This window comes from Pogonomyrmex barbatus, unplaced genomic scaffold (genome assembly GCF_055798465.1).
Source record: "Pogonomyrmex barbatus isolate J1 unplaced genomic scaffold, ASM5579846v1 scaffold1, whole genome shotgun sequence".
NCBI lineage: Eukaryota > Metazoa > Arthropoda > Insecta > Hymenoptera > Formicidae > Pogonomyrmex > Pogonomyrmex barbatus.
This window is the reverse complement of record NW_028297098.1, coordinates 12,182,181-12,201,782: the sequence shown is the minus strand read 5'-3', so window position 1 is coordinate 12,201,782 and position 19,602 is coordinate 12,182,181. Positions and strand designations below refer to the sequence as shown.

At 33.3% G+C, this 19,602-nt stretch overlaps 2 protein-coding genes across 7 annotated transcripts; one reads left to right on the top strand and one right to left on the bottom strand.

Annotated features, from left to right (window-relative positions):
• Positions 1-4,837: 4,837 nt before the first annotated feature.
• On the top strand, positions 4,838-16,644 carry LOC105424411 (arylalkylamine N-acetyltransferase 1). Of its 6 annotated transcripts, none has more exons than XM_011634624.2 (5): positions 4,838-4,998; positions 13,321-13,588; positions 15,526-15,742; positions 15,846-16,064; positions 16,408-16,644. In XM_011634624.2, exons 1-4 carry the CDS (start codon positions 4,864-4,866, stop codon positions 16,042-16,044), a joined length of 819 nt encoding a protein of 272 aa, XP_011632926.1. In that variant the 5' UTR covers positions 4,838-4,863; the 3' UTR covers positions 16,045-16,064; positions 16,408-16,644. The 6 variants fall into 6 exon arrangements, with proteins under 6 accessions (XP_011632926.1, XP_011632925.1, XP_011632930.1 ...); XM_089070843.1 differs by adding an exon at positions 5,469-5,636 and having other exon boundaries at positions 4,856-4,994; positions 15,846-16,644; XM_011634626.2 differs by adding an exon at positions 5,469-5,636 and having other exon boundaries at positions 4,859-4,998; positions 15,846-16,644.
• Positions 16,645-16,984: 340 nt separating this feature from the next.
• On the bottom strand, positions 16,985-18,440 carry LOC105424410 (dnaJ-like protein 60). Its single transcript, XM_011634622.3, has 4 exons — positions 18,224-18,440; positions 17,902-17,992; positions 17,680-17,837; positions 16,985-17,366 (listed from the first exon to the last, which is right to left on the bottom strand). Exons 1-4 carry the CDS (start codon positions 18,289-18,291, stop codon positions 17,027-17,029), a joined length of 657 nt encoding a protein of 218 aa, XP_011632924.2. The 5' UTR covers positions 18,292-18,440; the 3' UTR covers positions 16,985-17,026.
• Positions 18,441-19,602: the final 1,162 nt, after the last annotated feature.

The window sequence follows — 19,602 nt, the reverse complement described above, 5'->3', positions numbered from 1 at the left end:
AGATCTCGAGAGGAGCTGAAAAAGACAGCAAGATGTCGCTGTTGAATGTTAAAAGCCATTTATTGATGCTGTGTAAAACAATATGTGATGTAAATAATCAATGATATTGTTGTATCATTTTTTAAACTATTAATTTACTATTTATTTTTTATAATTTTATTTTATTTTATTATAATTATATTTTTTATTATTTTATTTATCTTGTTTGTTTGATTATGATGTGATGGCATTTGCTTAGTGGATAAAGAGCCTCGGATATAACAGCCAACATCTGTAGATAAAAAGCAAAGAGTAAAATGTAATCAACAGTTGTATACCGGTGTTTGTTATTTCCTACATTTCCAGATATTGGTATACATATTGCTTGGTGACAGGCTATATATTTTTTTAATAACAAAATTTATATAAATTTATCTGAATAAAATATGCTATATATAAATGAAATGAATGAATCTTCTATGATCCATAAGTTATAGTTTACATGGATGACATTTTATACATAATTTACATAGCTTACACTTGTTTATACTTAATGTAGACTATTTATTTTACACATAAATGTACCCTCTTAAAATTTATGAAAGAAACAATTGACACATTGTTTAATCCAATGCATTTCAATACAAGGATATTTCCTTATATTGAAATGCATTTGAAAATTGATTTGTAAAATATTATCCTTTCTTTAAGTAATGAAAAAAATAATGTTATAATTAAATCAAAATAATTAAAAGATATTGATTGAGTTTTCGAATTTCTGATTGAGGAAAGTGCGATTTGAATTGTGAATTAAAGAAAGCCGAGTTGCATGTTTCAGGAATACAGATAAATAATTTCGGAGAAGTGTGATCGGGCCGTTTATCGTCACTAAATAAGGCGATGGATAATTATTCTCAATATATGAATAATTCACTCTCGAAATGTAGAATTCACTATGCGCGACTTAAAAAAAATATTCCAATGAGCTTCTAATAAATCCCCGCCCATCGAGATGAACCAATAAACATTAATGCCAAGAGCAAAAAAAAACATGTTCCGTCATTATGAGTTGCATAAAGAAGCAAGGCGATTTGCATTTAGCGGAGCTCGAAAGAACGTGCGATCTGATTTCCATTCTTGACGAAGCAATGGTAGATAATTTTATGTTTTACGGTGCCTGTCAGAGTTGGAGAGAACGGCAGAGGCGGAAACGGGAAAAAAGAGGGTGGAAAATAACATCTTTTGCCTGGAACGCAAAGTTCGCAATTTTTTTATTACATTTTTTTGCACCGCTTTACAATATAAAGTGTATTGCTGACGTAGAATATTAATTCCTATAAAATTTCTAGTAAATATTATATAATAAGCAACTGTCTATTCAAGTAACTCCTACCCCTGGTACTCAGTCCGTCCCGAATCTGGAATTTTTTTATTAATTAGTCTAATTTGTCTATCTGTCTTTATCGTAAAATATTATAAAAAAATCTTGACATCGTCACATATCAAACGCCACTTTGATGCCACGTACAATAAATTTGGTGTGTGTGTGTGTGTGTGTGTGTGTGTGTGTGTGTGTGGGCGGTTTGCATGTGAAAAGAAAGACAAGTAGAGGGATTGTAGTTAACCTTGGCATCGTACCTTTAGTAACATAAATCACTTTGTTACCGCTGGACGTTTTAATAAAAATTACACATGAGAATGTGCTCTCTGCAGGAATTGATTAATCCCATTATTCCGATTAACTCGACGTCATAAAGTGATGTTTTTGTCTTCCCCGAGTGAGTTAATATTAACAAAACGTCAATAGACGTTAATAAAACGTCACGTGTGTTCTATTGTTGAGGCACAATATCAAGGTCTATGTTTTTGTTTATAAGGAGATAAGATTTTAATCAACTATAGATTGGAATTTTATCAATTGTGAAAAATATTGGGCAAGATGCCATCGTTGAACAAGAATACATGAAGACATGAGATACAAAGACATTTTACACAGGAACGTTAAATATTTAAAATTTTTTAAATAAAATTAAATTTGCTATTTATTATTGCAATGATAATAAATCACTAATCGTGCAACTTCCGCTGTGTTATCTCCGATTGAAGATGAATTTTATATCGGAAAATGTTTACTGTTTAAGATATACAATGTTGTAAAATCTGTTATTCAACGGTATAAACATTGCTTTGCATTTAAAATATACTTATAAATTATAATTCGCTCTAGCAAGAAAACGCCTTATTTAGTGACTAATCGTATATTGAGAAATAAATCGAGAAATAGATTGAGAGTGAATAAAAATATTATACAATGTTAATACAATGTTATATGCAATATGCAATATATATATTTGCATGTTGCATAAAACATTGTATTCTAAAATACTAGAAATTTTTAAAATTTTTAAAATTTCATATGCACATAGAGGTGCAATAATATTTTCTGGACACGTTTTCTGAACGCGATATATGTTTGTAGTCTTCGCTTATAAATAAGATAATTAAATATAAATAATAAAAAAAATTTCAACTATCATAAAATGTTACAAATATTTTTGCTATCGAATAAAAGTAGAAATTTGTCGCGAGTGACAAAGTAAAATTACTGATTTAATGTTAAATAAATAATTGTCTGTCACATATAAATAAATGGTAATAAGTAATTATGTAATGTTACTTATTACCATTTATCTATTTTAATCACAAAAAGAGAACGGCTAAAAATAGAAACGATAAATATGCATAGTGTTCTTATAGTATGACGAGAAAGATCGAAGCGTAAAATATAAACGCTAAATGATGTCTTTTAATAAATTTCCTATAACTTATTGATAACTTATTGATGTAACTTATTGATGTAACTTATTGATATGTTAAGTAACAACAATATCAATGGTTTATAAGGTACTTAATCACAAGCAATGTAATTATCTTACATCATTGCAGTATGTAAATTTTCATTTATTTTCCATTATATCTCTTGCACAAATATTAATATTAATATCCTTAAATTAAATTAATAAAGGAAAAGGTTCATACATTTCATACATTTCGAATATTTGATACACAATCAAAAATAAACTTAAACTAAATTTGCAACAGATGCACGACAAATTAGTATATAATTATGTAAATATGTTGTGTGCATCTTATATATAACGTAAGACATGATTTTATTAATGTGATTTTGATAATTAGTAAATTTTTATCTATAACAATTTATCTATTAATAATTTATTTATTAATAATTTATCTATTAATAATCGCTTATAGTTTTTGAGATGATAGCTTAAAAATGCATACACGTGTGGGAAAACAAAGTGATATAGTTCCAACAATTTTGGGAAATCGAAGTATTTTATATCGAAGTATAAAAAAACTGGTAGTTTAAGTAATACAGTTAACGTAATAAACGAGTGTCAATGAGTCATATCGCAATCTTGTACACTCGCTTCTTAACTATTATGCAAAACGATCGTAAATACAATCGATACGATTATATTACGTGCATTCTCGTCGTAAGATAAGAATATTTACGTGAGTGTAATCTTCTCTAGATAGATACAAAAATTTAATGCCACTAAAATAAATGAACAATTAGTGAAGAAAAATAAGGAAATAGTCAGTGCATAATTTATTTGCTTAAAAAAGAAAAAAAAATCCGGAAAAAACCTGTGAAATATTATTCAGTATTCAGCAGGAAAGAGACATTCTCGATTAGATTACTTCGTTAGTTATATCGATAAAAATGCACGAGATAGGATTCTCACAAGAAGACCACAAGAAGAAGTAAGATCCGCTAATATTCAATAATGGCTAGCTCGAAGTCGTGCGACTTTTTTCTTTAATTCTTTTTTCAAGAGAACAAATCTCAGCGGGTCGTTAACCGTGTACGTAAATATGCATGGAAATCTACTATGCGTCAGGATAAAAATCACCAACGACATACGTGATGAAAAGTAAATCGCGTAATCGGGCCAATTTGCACAATAAACACGGGCAACGTCCTTTTAATTGCATTACGATTAAACGATCGCGACGAAAGCATTACTAATCGCGAGATCTCCCGGCGATAATTTGAGTCGCACGTGCTCTCGAAAGTAAATTGCACAACTAATCGCATATCAGAATTATCTATAATCAATAATCAATAATCTATCAGAATTGTACTTTGTAAATCCGCTATGATATATATATATATGTCTAAGAAAACAAGCAGGTATTAATTAGACGACACTAAAACTGCAATAACACTTTATTTCGAATTTCTTCTCTTATCGATTTAATTCGGCATAATGTCAATTAACGGCGCTTATGTTCCAATGAGTTTCTCACGCTGGAAAATTCGTTTCTGAATATTCGCGCGTGGCGAATGCGTACTCGATCGTGCAGATCGCTCAAAGTCTGTGTTAAAAAAAAAAAAAAAAAAAAAAAGAAAATTGAGAAATTAATAATAATTAGAGATACTGTATAAAAATAAATCAGAATACAAAACGAAGGACTATTCCAGTCGAAACTGGATGACAATGTTAAGAAGAAAATTGGAACAATATTAAATAAAATTGATAAGAATTGATAAGAATTGATAAGATAGATAGAAGCCGTAGATTTCTGATAAACAAAAAAAAAATAGAATACGCGTAAGATTTTCCGGAATATTCGCGAGCGGTTATTGAGCTAAACGATGCTACAACGAGCTCGTTAATGCACGTGCTCCCCTGTATATGGGCCTGATAGCTCGTCCCGAGCGTATCAATGGAACCCCATTACTGATAACTTCAAATCTCGCTTCCTAATCAAATTTAATGGCAGGCTAGACCAGGGGAGACTCGCTCGAACGTAATATACGTGTCGCCAGATAGTGACGACCCTCCCTAATCCACTATGATTCTTCTCACACATACCTCTCAGTACGCAGTTGGATGTAACACGTTAAGGGGCCAGAGCACTCACGCGGTACGCGGATCTTCCGGTGAATTCACGAGAAAGCTACGGACATCCGGTCTTTTTATCAGGCAGGTAAAAACAGTAAAATAGGCTTGGAAAGAGGCTTTCACCGAAAGCACGCGCCGTGATATTTCGATTTATCTTGAATGCTCGATAGACGCTTACTTTTTGGCTTCTTCTTTATCATTATATGACTGTACTTTGACGACAACTCTGCATCTCGTCAGTTCCTTAGAAATTGAAAATAATTCGAAAACGTGAACACAAATACGTATACTTAACGAGAAAACATCCTTTAATAAACCGTGTTAAAAATTCGTGCTTACTCGAGTAAAGTGGATGAACAAATTGGCGACAGATTAATCCGATATTTTGCCACGATATCGTATCGTGGTCTTTAAAACAAGGATATATAATCTTATCTGACAGTATTATAGATAGAAAAATATTATAAATAAATAGATTTAAAATATCTAAATATTTCAAGTTTTTTTGTTTTAATATAAGCAATATTTAATACACGCGTGTCATTTTATTTTTAGAAATAAAGTGTTATTGCAGTTTTATTGTCGGCGCAGTAGCGCCGGACATTCTAAATTCAGATGGCAAGAAACGCGTTGCATATAAGCCCGTCTATGCCAATAATAACCTCTGCCGAATACCTAAGTGTTGCCACCAAGTGAAGCCCCAAGTCGAAACGAAATCACGATGTAAGTGTATTACGAGCATAGCTTTTTCCCATTATTACATAAATGAAAATCGCATAAACCGCATAAACAAAGTTTGAAAAGTTGAAAAAAATATTGTAAGCTTTTAATTTTACTTTCCTTTACTTCTAAAAAAAAGTATTAATAAGCATTATCCGAGAGTGTGCGAGGATCGAATCATGGTGGTCAATCAATCTCGACAACAGTGCGAATATTGTCGCTAAAGTGTACATTCAAGTCTGAATCTAATCAGATTCAATTTCCTACGCATTAACGATCAATTGAGCACTATATGCAATACGGCATAATCGCGATATTATCAATATAGTACAAAGGGTAGCTTATACTTTACGTCATTTCCAGTTCTAGCATTAACTCAACGTAATGCAACGTAATCCTAAGAAGAAGCCTCGATCTTTCCTCTAAAAAGTACCAGAGAAAAAAATATCAATTTTTATCAATATACATTTTTCCGAGTATGCCAAGTGCAAGTGACAGTGCCACAATATCTTTGATTTGAGAAAGAAAAAAAGCTGATGAAAGAATTTTCACCATAAGAAATGTGTCTCGATAAACCCTATATCGTCATGTTAAATAATTATTCAACAAGGCACATGGAACGATAGCGCCTTATCGCGTGCTCCATATTCGAAACACGCCTCCGCCAGGCGAATCGCATCAATTGCACCGATAAAGATAACGACCATAACACGCCGATAATAAATTCTCGGTTATAATAAGCATTCGGCCGCGATGCACCGTTACAGTCGTGCGCGTGCCGCGCTTCGTCGCTCTACATCGAAATATCTTGCACGCTCGACGAGCTCGTTTTCGGCGAGTCGCGGGCGCGACGAAGCTCCCGCGCAATAAATCGCATCCGCATCCGCATCGGCATCCGCATCCGCGTCCGCGTCCGCAATAGCGCGCGCTGATAGCGGGTGCAAGAGCGCGGGAATAAAGTCTAGAGCATATCTAGTCTAGAGCAACAGAAGCGGAACAACAAGCCCCTGGCTGTTGTTGCAGGTGCAGTCAAGCGGGTATCGCGTCGATCTCGATCTCTGACGCAACGCAACGCACGCTCGCGTGCGGATCGCGTGTGTGACGTGACGAGTGCAGATAACGACGCGCCAATCGTCGGGTCTCGCGTTCGAATGAATTTTCGTCCGCGTCACGCGACGTCGCTCGCGTTTCGACGTCTCGAGCGGCTCGAAAGTAGCCGTATCGAGTATCAGCTTTATTGACAAATTTCACAAATTCCAATTTAATTTCTTACACGGATTATTTTGATAATGAACGCGTTTATTTATAAACATATAATGCATCGAGAAGCTTATAATATAAACTTAAAGGGAATAATATAATATGAGAGAGTGCGTTGTTTTTCACGTTAGGCACGTGACTTGAATTTATTTGCAGCGGAATAAAAATTAAATATTTTATGCCTGTCTATGTTTTTATGACGCAGCGTTAAAAAAAAAAAAAAAAAAAAAACAATGAAGAATAAGATAAAACAAAAATCAATTTTTTCATCGGCCTTCCACGACTGACTAAGCACATGGTTTATTTTAAAAAACACGCAGACATAAACTTTTTGCGGCATATTGTTCCTACTTCACGTTTACATTGTCGCGTCAGCCTGCCCAGTAAACAGTTTAATTTCTGCAGCATGCATGCAATCTAATGTCAATATTATCTCGCGAAATAATTCTAACGTGGTTCACTAGACTTAAATGTTTCGGAAAACAGATAGTGATGTAAATTCATTCTTGAACTACTATAAAGTTACGATTACTGAATTATTAAAGCTTCGATCTTATTTTCATTACATTATTTTCGCGGAAATAACATTAATGAAAATCAAAATTTTATTTAGCCATTGACTGGCAAATTGACAGTTGAAACGATAACGATCTTGCGAGTAAATTGAATTATTTGGAGGAATTAATTTGTTGCTCACGTCGCGGAAACGATCTTCCAGTTTTTAAAGCGATCATAAGTCGAGCTTTATAAAGGATCCTGTTACGTACATAATTATGTCGAGGACAACTTGTCTGTCGACATGTTGAATACATAATACAAACTTTAATTTTATTAAAAGCAACTTGGTTTCGATTTATCGATAACAAAAGATTCAATACACTGAGAAAAAGAGACAGTAATATCGCTTTCTTCAATTATTTTAATCTTCTATTGATAATTCGAATTTATTTATCTCAGAATAATTGCAAGTTTCAATTAGAAGAACAACAGAGGTGAGGAATCTCTAATTCTTAGAATAACAAAGTATATAGGATTCTGTATTGATATTATTCATCACTCTCCTCCCCTTCTTCTCACAATAGAGGATATGCAAATGATTATTCTTATTATACAAGTAAAAGGAATGGTGCTGGAATCTCTAATTCTTAGAATAACAAAGTATACAGGATTCTGTATTGATATTATTCAGTCTCTCCTCCCCTTCTTCTCATAATAGAGATATGCAAATGATTATTTTTATTAGACAAGTAAAAGGAATGATACTGAAAGTACGTCGGAAAGTGCTCCCTTTTTTTTTATCGAAGAATCGTGCATAATATGAAATAATAATACATAATCCGCGTAATAAAATATATACATACATTTGACAGTAAATGATAGCAACTCGCTTTGATTGTCCACTCACTCAAGGCCGCGGCACCGCCTCCGATAGGTCGCAAAAGACATTTTATCAAAACGTGCAGTTATAATTGGCGGTGAGACGCGGCCTGCGGTATGACGTGAATTGTTTTTCATGGAACGCCAAAGTTACTTTAGCACATTTTTAGCACATTGCATTCGCGAGCATACATCGAACCGATAAGTCTACCTTCCGTAAAGTCGACCTTCTCGATCATTAGTTGATTGCTGTCCGATTAAAGCCAATATCGATTATTGCCATTTCAGGAAACGCCTACTAATTATTTGAATTAAAGTCCAATTTAACTTCGATCGACAACGTGAAGACATGAAGACGCGCGATTTCCGCGACCGATTACTCATTATCTTCCGCTCTTCTTTCCGTCAGCCGTCAAACTTTGACTTTTTCGATCGCGGCGGACATCCTTATCAACTCTTTTTCATTGTCTGTCATTTCGTTTCTTCTTTTTTTTCCTAATTTTATAATTATTTCTAATTAATCTATCACAGATTATTTAACAATCTTATCTTACGTATGATGAAAATGAAACTTGTAAATGGAAGGGTATACCAGGATATTTGATATGTGGATATGGGTATTCGATATCGGTACGATCGGTACGATTGAGTTTCACGCCGGTTTCTTGCATCAGATACGTTAAGCAGATACGATGCTCAAAAATGAAATGCCGTTTTCGCCATAAAAATGCAATGGTTTGTTAACCCGTGGGAGATTGTCCGAGACAACAAAACTTGAAATCAGTTCACCTACAACAGACGCATTCAAGGCGATCGAGTCAGATAATTCACCCTGTGTTTCAAGGACAGTGTTTTTTTTTTTTTTATCTTTCTAATAAATCTTCTAAAGGCCCCTGTTGAGCAATTCTTCGTGTAACAAAACCTCACCGTTCACGAGCCTCTCTCGAGCCTCTCTCTTCCGTCGAACGCGGAAACTAGAAGAACGTTCCACGTTCATTCAGGATTTCGCTACCGCATCCGATTCGAAAGGCTGCAGGGAATGCTCAGGAGATTGCTTTATTGAGGCCGTTTTATTTCATTGTCGATCGTTTATCGATTGTCCAGCTTATCGAGTGATCAAAGGACGCGCGGTACGCGAACGCACTGTGACCATGAAGATGCTTTGTAATTCTTGTAACATCTCGCGACGCGATTTAAATTACATCGCTGAACACGGCATTAATAACTCGCTAAAAATAAACGCTCGTTAACAAATGTGGAAATCAACATAAACAATGATTCAGTCATTTTCTTTTTGCGGAAAGATCGACTTTGCGGATCAGAAAATCTGTCATGTCGACGTTGGTGAAAAATAATGCGAATTTATATAAATTATTTATATAAAATTTATATATATAAATTTATAATTATGATTTTTAAAATTAATGGATATAAAAAGAAGAAATCGATCAGTTATATATGTCTGGGACAAGAATAGCTTTGAACTACGCGAGCCTTGTTGTGTGACGATCTTCAAAATACCATGTCCGATTCTAAATATGCTTACGCGGATACAATTATTGTGACCTTCGACAGATCGACGGGAATGATCACTCGTAGTCTTTGGCATGTCCTGTTCTCCATAATAGCATGACTGCTCATGGAAATAACCTCAGTGCGACATTGTAAAAATGTACAAACAAGACGTATCTACGAGTAACCGATTTTCCATACACAGTACAAATTACACTGACATGTTCCGATACAAATTGCGTTTGATTATCATAAATTCAAGTTTTAAGTCGCGTAATAAAGTTAATTTTAGATATTTTCTATTTGCTAACTAAACATAAGAACGTACAAGATGGGATAAGTCGATTACATCGCCATGCATATAAAAGCAAAATAAATATTAATCTTTTGTTAATTTAATCGCTTTTCGATGTCAGTTAATGTCTTATGCGATGCAACAAGTACATTCGAGTGTTAAAATTATGTGGAACTGTTATTAATAAATATGCATGTCATTTTTTGCAATATGCAAAAGTATATGCATCAATCTATCGCGATGAACGATACATGAAAATTAATTTCTAATTTTGTATGTGCAGCGTACGTGATGCATTTTTAAGCACGTTGTGTAAGTTTTTAATGACAAATCGACAAAATGTTGTTCTCTGTAACACTATTTATCCGCATGCGACATACACGTAGACTCACGCACCGTATTCGTGCATAAAATTCTGTTGCTATATTCTAAGACATAAAATAATTTAATATTAAATTTTTTTATCTGGAGGTATAAAAAATGCAAATTATTATTACGAAACATTGCAGAGGTTTTTATTTTTTTATATCGCCTTAGAAAAAAAGCTTGAACTTGTCTCGAACTTGTCTTTAATAATTATTTCGCTTATCTTGCATTCCCGTTCCTCTTCTGGCGAACGGGAGTTCATCTTCATGCGACGTTCCTCCGTTGGAGAACTTGATAAAAAAAATAAGATCCAGTTTATCATGATAAATCATCGCAAAATTATACAAAGCAAACGGCATAATTACGCAACGATCGCGGATCGATCCAAGGTTAGATTAGATATCCTTCGATATTAAAAAACGGGGGGAGGTGATCCTAGATATCCTAAACTATATCTTTCTGTCCCTGAATCTGCAAGAACGTCTGCTACTCCTACAGAACGTATATAAGACTGACGGCATTCTATTACAACGTGCAGTGTTAGATTACCACCTCGTAGACAACAACCGACTGCCGTCGTTATTAGCGCTTGGAAAACTTGTTTCCAACAGTTGTTCTTTGTTATTCGTACGCTGAAGCGCTCGACATTCAAGCTGCCAGTAAAGCTCGCGGATCTTATTCGTCATGGAGAATTTACGCGCGTCAAACCTGGTCAATACCATGCGCATCGACGGCGATAAGACCATCACCAGCTTCGCGAAAGATGCACCGAAGATTATCAGATACTCGGTAAGAAAAATCAAACGGGGGCAGACCGAGACGAAAATGGAAATGACAATTCGTGCGTATTGTGACACGTTAATTAAAGACCATATGCTTAGTGAATTTGACGTGATCGGGACGCTTCGCTTCGGTGTGAGGGAGATGTTATTTCTTGAAGTCTCTCAATACTCTGAACACAGCAGCTCTTATTCTGAGCACAATCGAAAGAATATTATTTTTTTACAAGATTTTTAGCTGTATTGAAGATCTGTTTCGAATTTGCCGTCGTCTGATTATAATTAATAATTTTTTTATCTTTCATGTACATGATGAATTTGGTACAATAACTTATACACATTTCATCTTTTTCGCTGTTCATCAGCGACTGTGCATTTCACAGCGATTTACGACCACTCGATTCACAAACCATCGATTTTACACTTATTCTCATTTTTTTTACTGTGTTTCCTCTAATTTGCACGGATTTGTTAATCTGACTTTGTATCAGGGAAAATTCAAAAGGATTGGAACGTCTACATTGCTACATTGTTATTATTTAAATATATATATATATATAATTTACATACGTACATACCCAATTTATTGTTTCTTATTGGTATTATTGTAATTACTAATATATTTATCTTTATCAAAAGACAATGATGCAACAAGTATAACTTTAATTTGTGACCCTGAATTATTTACATTATATTCTACATGCATTCATGTCGTCGTATATTTTCTTTGAAATTTCACCGTATTATTTCATATAATGAATTCTTTCGTATAAACTCGTCAAAATGATGATTTTACTTTTCGATCGGGTGTGACTCCTCCTTCGTAATAAATTATACTTTTCCGTAAGGGAGCGTTTCATTCCTGGCATTGGTGATGATACATACGCGTAAATGTGCCTTGGTGCGATGATCTAATCGTTTTCTCACGATAATTGTAGGACATCAGATATTATTATGCAAATTATTAAATACGCTGAAAGAAACCGTGCGCAAGATCTGTTAATTTAACTGACGCGCTCCTCTTAACGTGACGTAACTCGAATAATGACAATAATGTGTCTTCACAATCTTTGCATTCTTCCGTAAACATAATGCCGCGTAATGCCCAGGTGCGAGGTCTCTTTATCGTGACAAATGTTATCAGCGCATTATGCAAGTGATTATTTGATCGAAATACTTTACTGACGGAAGGACATTTCAAATTACATGCAAACAACAACAACGATGTAACTTTCAAGGCAAAGGAGCATTCCGTAAGGTCTCCTCACGTTTCGGAGTCATGTCGCGGATGTCGACGGTAAAGTAAATTTCATAAGACGTCCGTTCAAGAAAATTGATTTTACAAGAAGTTTTTACAAGAAAAAAAAAAAAAAGAAAATTGAAAAACATTATTTTTTTTAGAGAAACTTCAATACCGCTCTAGATATTCCTTCTACGTTTCCATGTCTGATGCTAAATGCACATCGTGTCCGTTCGCAGGCGGTCTTATCGGCCGCCTCCTACAAATCACTGCCTGGAAGTAGCTCAATGACGAATTAACGCTGGGTGCCGTTGACCGCGTAATGACCGATCACAATAAAACGTGTTGGATAAACGAGCATGTCTCACGCGTATCAACGCGATACGTAATACGGTAATAATAAACCGAGAACGCTGGCGCATCGTTCCCATCTACGAGACTCTCCTCCGAATCCTCGACCCGAGAATCATGTCGCAGCGCGTTCCGCGCAAATTACGCTGAATTTACAATTTCTTATTGTGGGAATTGCGCGACGCGTGTCTCATGTTCCTATTAACTATGAGCACCCCAAGGTACGGTTAGCTCCAATTAAAATATGCCTCAGCCATCCAAGCTCGATAATGATAACAATTCATTCAGGCAGTCGCGTCAAATTTCGAATATTCCGCTGTAAAATGTTACGCTCAATGATATTTTGAATTATTCTTATATATACGTTTAACAGAATAATATTAATTAACAATAGTATCAATTTCTAAAGTCTAAATCGTCAAATATCGTTAGCTTCTCCCGCGATATCGAGTAATCATTTTCATTTTCACGAGTCCTCACTTTCCATGTCCTACATTCTCATTTCAGTTGGCCGATTTGGCTGACGGGTCAAACAGTGATATGGATTATCATATCGAGATAATTAACAAGGATGACAAATTAAGGGTGCTGAAATTTCTAAGGAGATACTTCTTCAGAGATGAGCCGCTCAATCAGAGCATCCAACTGATTCCGGAGGGTGAGGACAGTACTTGCATGGAATTGGAGGACTACTGCAGTCACGCGACATTCGAGAATAACTTGAGTCTGATGGCAGTTTCCGCGAGTGGCGCAATCATTGGGGTTCAGCTCAATGGTAAAATCTTTTTATTCACTATAGGTATTTTGTGAAAACTTTTTTATAACCTTCGAAAATATGGCTCGATTACAATTGGCGTGCTTACCGTAAATTTCGTTTCGCATGCGTGCGTTTTACGTCATCTAGAGCATCGGTCTCATTATATCTTTCGAGTATAGAGCGATTGGCCATCAAACAGTGTATGTTCTTAGAAAAGAGTTTTTTGATGAAAACAAATTTTTCAATTATTCCGTAGAGAATACTAAATTTTATTATTATGTTTATTCAGTTTTTTGTTGACGATCCACCAAAATGATCGAAAACATTTTACAGTCGTCTTGTTTATGTATACTTAATCTGTCTTATCAAATATCGTTCTTGTTATTTCATAGTCAGATTTGTGAAAGAAACATTGATATATTCGGCATTCATTTATATGTGTTAATTTGAAAAATAAAACACTCATATTATATTTTTTATATCTTTGATTGTTCTCTTGGAACACGAACACGTCATGTCTCGGTTGAACAGATGCGAAAATTACCAGTTAATTTAAAACGTATCTCATTTCGTATTCAAGTAAGTAAGTAAATGCATAAGGGAAGAGACTAAAGAAATACAACGGTACCGGTGTTACGTAAAATGTTACGGATCACGAATAATCCCGTGAGTTATTATTCGATACCGGTTGTGATTTAAAAGATAAGTACATCACGTAATCTGCTAATAAATATGTATCTGCATTAAAACACACACACACACACACACACACACACACACACACACAACGTTTATGCGACATTTGAAAATCGTATTGATAATTTATGCGTTGCATAATATGCGCGAATTGTTAATCAAAGATTTTAATAATTAATGATGTGAACAATAATAGATAGACAGATTAAATCAAAGCAAAAGTAATAAAGTTGTTAACAGTAAAAAAGAAGTGTTTTTAAAATTTAAAATACTTTTTTTCAAGATAAGTATTGCACACATTACAATAAATTAAGAAATATTATCGACGCGGCAATAATGGATTTAATAATTTAAAAATAATAAGATAAAAGATAATTGGATTTCTCTAGATAGCATTCGTTTCGTCTCTTAATATGCAGAATTACTAATTTGCAAAGTTCATAAAAAAGAAGGTATCACGTAACGCGCGTTCCCGACAAGAGTCAGGAAATATATTTCTTTACTAAAAAACCTGAAATACAGCTATATTATTTACATTTAGATAGCGAGACTTGATATTCAGGCATTTTGTAATTTTTGTTAGATAATACGATTGCTATCACGTAGACTCAAGGAATTTAAATTTAGGTTTGTCTACAAAAATAAGCAAAATAATTTTGTAAAGGATATCTAAATTATTATTATTAAATTATTATCAATCGGTAGGACAAATTAAATTATTTCTCTGAAAGAGATACATTAAGGAATCTTTAAACGATATATGTACTATTTATTCATTATACCGGTTAGAGATTACATATTAATTTAATTTCTTGTTTATCGTCGATGATAATTGATAGCTTCATTATTGATAGTCATTACGATAATATGCAAAACGCATATTGTAATGTGCATAATATGTAAGACGCGTGACTATATGTGTGTCATGTCATATTACATATACAGGAACGTATTTATTAAAGCAATTTCTCAAGTCTGTCTGCTCTCAATGTGTAAATATTGAACGGCAAAAAAAAAAACAACTATCACATTCAGAAGACAAGAATAATCACTAAGGATTGCAAATAATAACGGGAGAGAAAATGTTTAATTCTGCTTGTTAATAATTGCATATTGACGTCTGTCGTACGCTAGCAACGCTAATTCTCTCCATTAACTGTATGTTGTTACGTTGTAATTATTATATATTATATTTTAACATAAATTAATGACGTAGTTGTAGACAGACACAGATTTACAATTATTTTTATCCTTTACAGGCAAAATGGAACCTTCGTCGAACGAAGAGCCAGAATACATACGATTGTGCAAAAACACAAAGTTTAAGAAGATACTGAGATTATTATATCACATAGATAAAAATGTAAACAAAGGTGGACAATATCGGGATTCCAACGTTCTGGAGATCAGAATACTTTCAGTGGATACAAATTGGAGAGGAAAAGGCGTCGCGAAGAATCTCATAGAAAAAACAATGTAAATATTATTTTGCGTCTGTAATACGTGTAGGAATCGATCTGAATGAAAAATATGTTTAAGAACAGGCGATATATAAGCTTGATCTACTTACGAATTACAGAGAAATCGCGAAGCAGCAAGGATTTCATTACGTTAGGGCGGACTGCACATCAGCATTCTCTGGCAAATTATGCGCGCGACTTGGCTTCGACGCGATATACGAACTTAATTATAATGATTACGTGGATGAAGAGGGAAAGCCAATTTTTTCACCCGTATCACCTCACACAGCAGCCATCACATATATTAAGAAAGTCTAAGGAAAACATTGAAGGATGAGGTAGAGATACATTTAGAATGAAGTTTGATGTAACGAAAAAATAAGATGTCATTAAAGCGATATCGGCATTAAGAGAATAATAAATAAAATATTTTATAACTTAGTGTACAATATACATGTAAAAATTGTTATCCGCGTTATAATACTATTTCATTCATAGGCGTATCCAGAATTTTTTTTCGGGGAAGAATTTTATCAAGTTTGTTAACACATAAACAAATAATTTTTTACGTTAATGAATTGCTTTTTTGTTTTAGAGTTTAGAATATTTCTTTGTTCCTGTCTTTGAATGAGAAAAATATTATGTCTTGTAAATCATAACCAATTTTTTTTTTTATTTTAGAGGAAAGTCTGAAGCTCCTTTCCCCCTCCCTCTTGGATATGTTCATGATTCTATTGTATTGTAAATACGTAATTATTATTTTGAAAATAATTATAGATCCGAAATAGTGAAAATTTCTTTGTGTCTGTATGCGCTATATTTCGTCAATAGATGTGTATATAATTTATGTAAAAAACACACAAATTCCTTTTTTCATCATTTGGTATTATTCAAAATATATCGTAAAATATGTACAAATTTGCATAATCGTTTAAATAATTTCTTTATCACATCCCCCTCACTATACATATAATTATTTAATAATTAAAAATAAAACACCTTATAAGAATTTTGAAACATACATTCAAAAGTATCAACAAAACATTATTTATTTCGTATTTTAACATTGTTTCGTATTTTTTAATAGATTTAATCTATTGTGCTTTTAATTTTTTTATTATGAGCAGATAAAATTTAATAAAAAGAATTCAAAAATATAAAGCATAAAAACTATACAAATAGAAACATTACTGTTCAGTACAGGAAGGAAGAGGATATAGAGAAAATATAATAGAGAAAATATAAAAAAATATCGATGTTTCTAAAATAATTGTCACTTTAATTTCTAATATAATTTTTGCTAACATTCGCTACTGTCCTTACTAATATAATTTTTGCTACCATCCTTACTCAGGTACTCGTTAAGATTTTCTGTAGAGTTAAGATCTTTTATAGCTAAGTTGGACTTAGTATTTGCAGCGTCTCGAATTCGTTGATATTCATAAGCTATATGAGCATTTCGCAAATTTACTCTCCCCCTCACACTCATAGAATAAAACATAAAAACAATTTGCAGAAATCCCAAGGCAAAACACGTAAACGCTACTAAAAGACCAAAATATTTATTTGGTTTGTGCGGAGGTGGTGGCCATGGTCCACCTGCCGTACGTACTTCATATTCCCATTGACTTCTATAGTATCTACGATAAAAAAAATATATTCATCAAATTATATTAAATTTTTTTCACATTTGTATTTAGTTACAGTTAATAAAAATGAGTTCTCTTAAATGAGTTTTTTTAATCTTTTAGACAAAGCAAATATTATTCCATTATAACAAAATTATTTGTTTCAGAAATCAAGTTTTCTAGTTTTCCTTATAAAAATATAAAATTAAAAAATGCAAAAGTAAAAATCTTAAAAATTAGTTTTATTTAACTCTTATATAATAATAATATTTGATCAATATTCATATAGTAATCAATATTCTATTAAGTACTCTGTATAACTTACATGTTTCGTGAGTTATATGTATAAGATAGATTATGTCTATTACATTTCAAATCAAAATCATATTGACGTCTCGTACTTTCTTTTCCCAGAATCGAATATGCCTCGTTCAGCCTGACAAAATCAGCATGTCCTTGCTTGCCACTGGTATCAGGATGCAGCTGTCAAAAGCAAATGTGCAATTTGTTTGAAAACATGGAACGGACAGAGTAGAAAATCACGTACTTGCTTCGATAATCTGATAAAAGCTCGTTTAATCTCTTTCTGCGATGCGTCAGGCGAAACATTTAAGGTTTCATAATGATTCTGTTGATACCTTTAAAATGAACACGCTACATTGGCAGCAATTAAATCAATTTGTTCTTTTATTATTAGCAGGACGTTACACACTTTTTGCATTCAGAGTGAAACAATTATACATTCTCATCTTGTGTATTCAAGGGAGAGACAAAGAGAGGAGATGTATTACAAGAATGCTACCAAAAAGAACAAATTTATCATTTGACAACACAACTGCGACGTGACACGTCGAGAGCAAGATTCTAACCTCTGAGTCCCATAATTTCTGGCCACACAACAGATTTCCGGTTTCCACACTCGGAGGAACTGTGCCATTATTCACAGATGCGACCTTTTCTAATGAAAAGATAAATCATTTCGGAGACTTGAAACATTTTGCGTATCAGCGGCTCTGTTCGTCAAACGGCCGCCGCCATTTCTCGTTCAGCGTAAAAACAAGAAACAAGAAACGTTACAGGTATCGTCGATATCAGCATGGTTAAAATGACTTCCTTCTCATTTCGCATTCGATATCACCGAAATACCGTTATAATAATAAACTAATATAATAATAATAATAATAAAATAAAATAATATTATAATAATGAAATAAGATAAATGTGCAATATGACGCACTGCCTTCCAATTTTTTTTTTTAATTTTGTAAATTTGTATATTTTCATGCGTAAAATATATTCTGAGAAGGAAAATCGTTGGTCCCAATTTTTTCAGTTTTTCGACGTTGGTAAGTTAGAAAATGATAATTCAATGTAATTTATGACTGCATATTTATTATATTCTCTGCTTTAATTAGTTAAAATTACAAATTATTTTTTTATATAATTTAAATTACTAGAACATAACAGGCGCGTGCTACGCTTTTCATGGATGCTTTCCATTTAGTGACACAAATCGACACAAGTATCATTTTGTTCTTATTAATCATTGAAAGCCAAGAAAGATACTTAGAACGATACTTGTGTCGACTTGTGTCACTAAATGGAAAGCACCCCATATTATATATTTTTATATTATTCGTTGATGGTAGCGACGTACCGTCGTGATGAAACTCATTCATCCTGGTTCATCTTATCTTTGTCCTTGTTCAAAACCGATTCAAAGTTTCATTCGCTACCGCCTTTTGCAAAATTGTCATTTGCAAATTGACAGTAACTCACGAAATTAGCGCAGCAAAAGAACCAATCAGCATCGCGGAAAAACAACAACAATAAACTTCGAGAAATGCGAGTAGTTGACTTAACATCTCTTTTTTTTTATAGAGGAAAAAAGTTGAAAATAGTTTCAATTCAAAATTTAGATCTTTTTCATTCTTTTTATGTGAATTAAAGCTCAAATATGAAGAAAACTTTGAAATTAAAAAAAAAAAAAAAAAAAGAAAAACGAGACTTGTACGACGATTTTCTTTATCGGAATATATTTCGTATAAAACTACATAAACGTATAAAAATACACAAATTTACAAAATTACAAAAAATCAAAAGAGAGAGAGAGCGTTATACTGCATATTTATCTAAAATAATAAGCTATTATAATAATAAATTAATAATAATAATATCTCGTCGGTGATCCGCTCACGTTTGCTCGGCGTCGTCGGTAAATGGCAACGCGGAGATCCGCTTCCCTAGA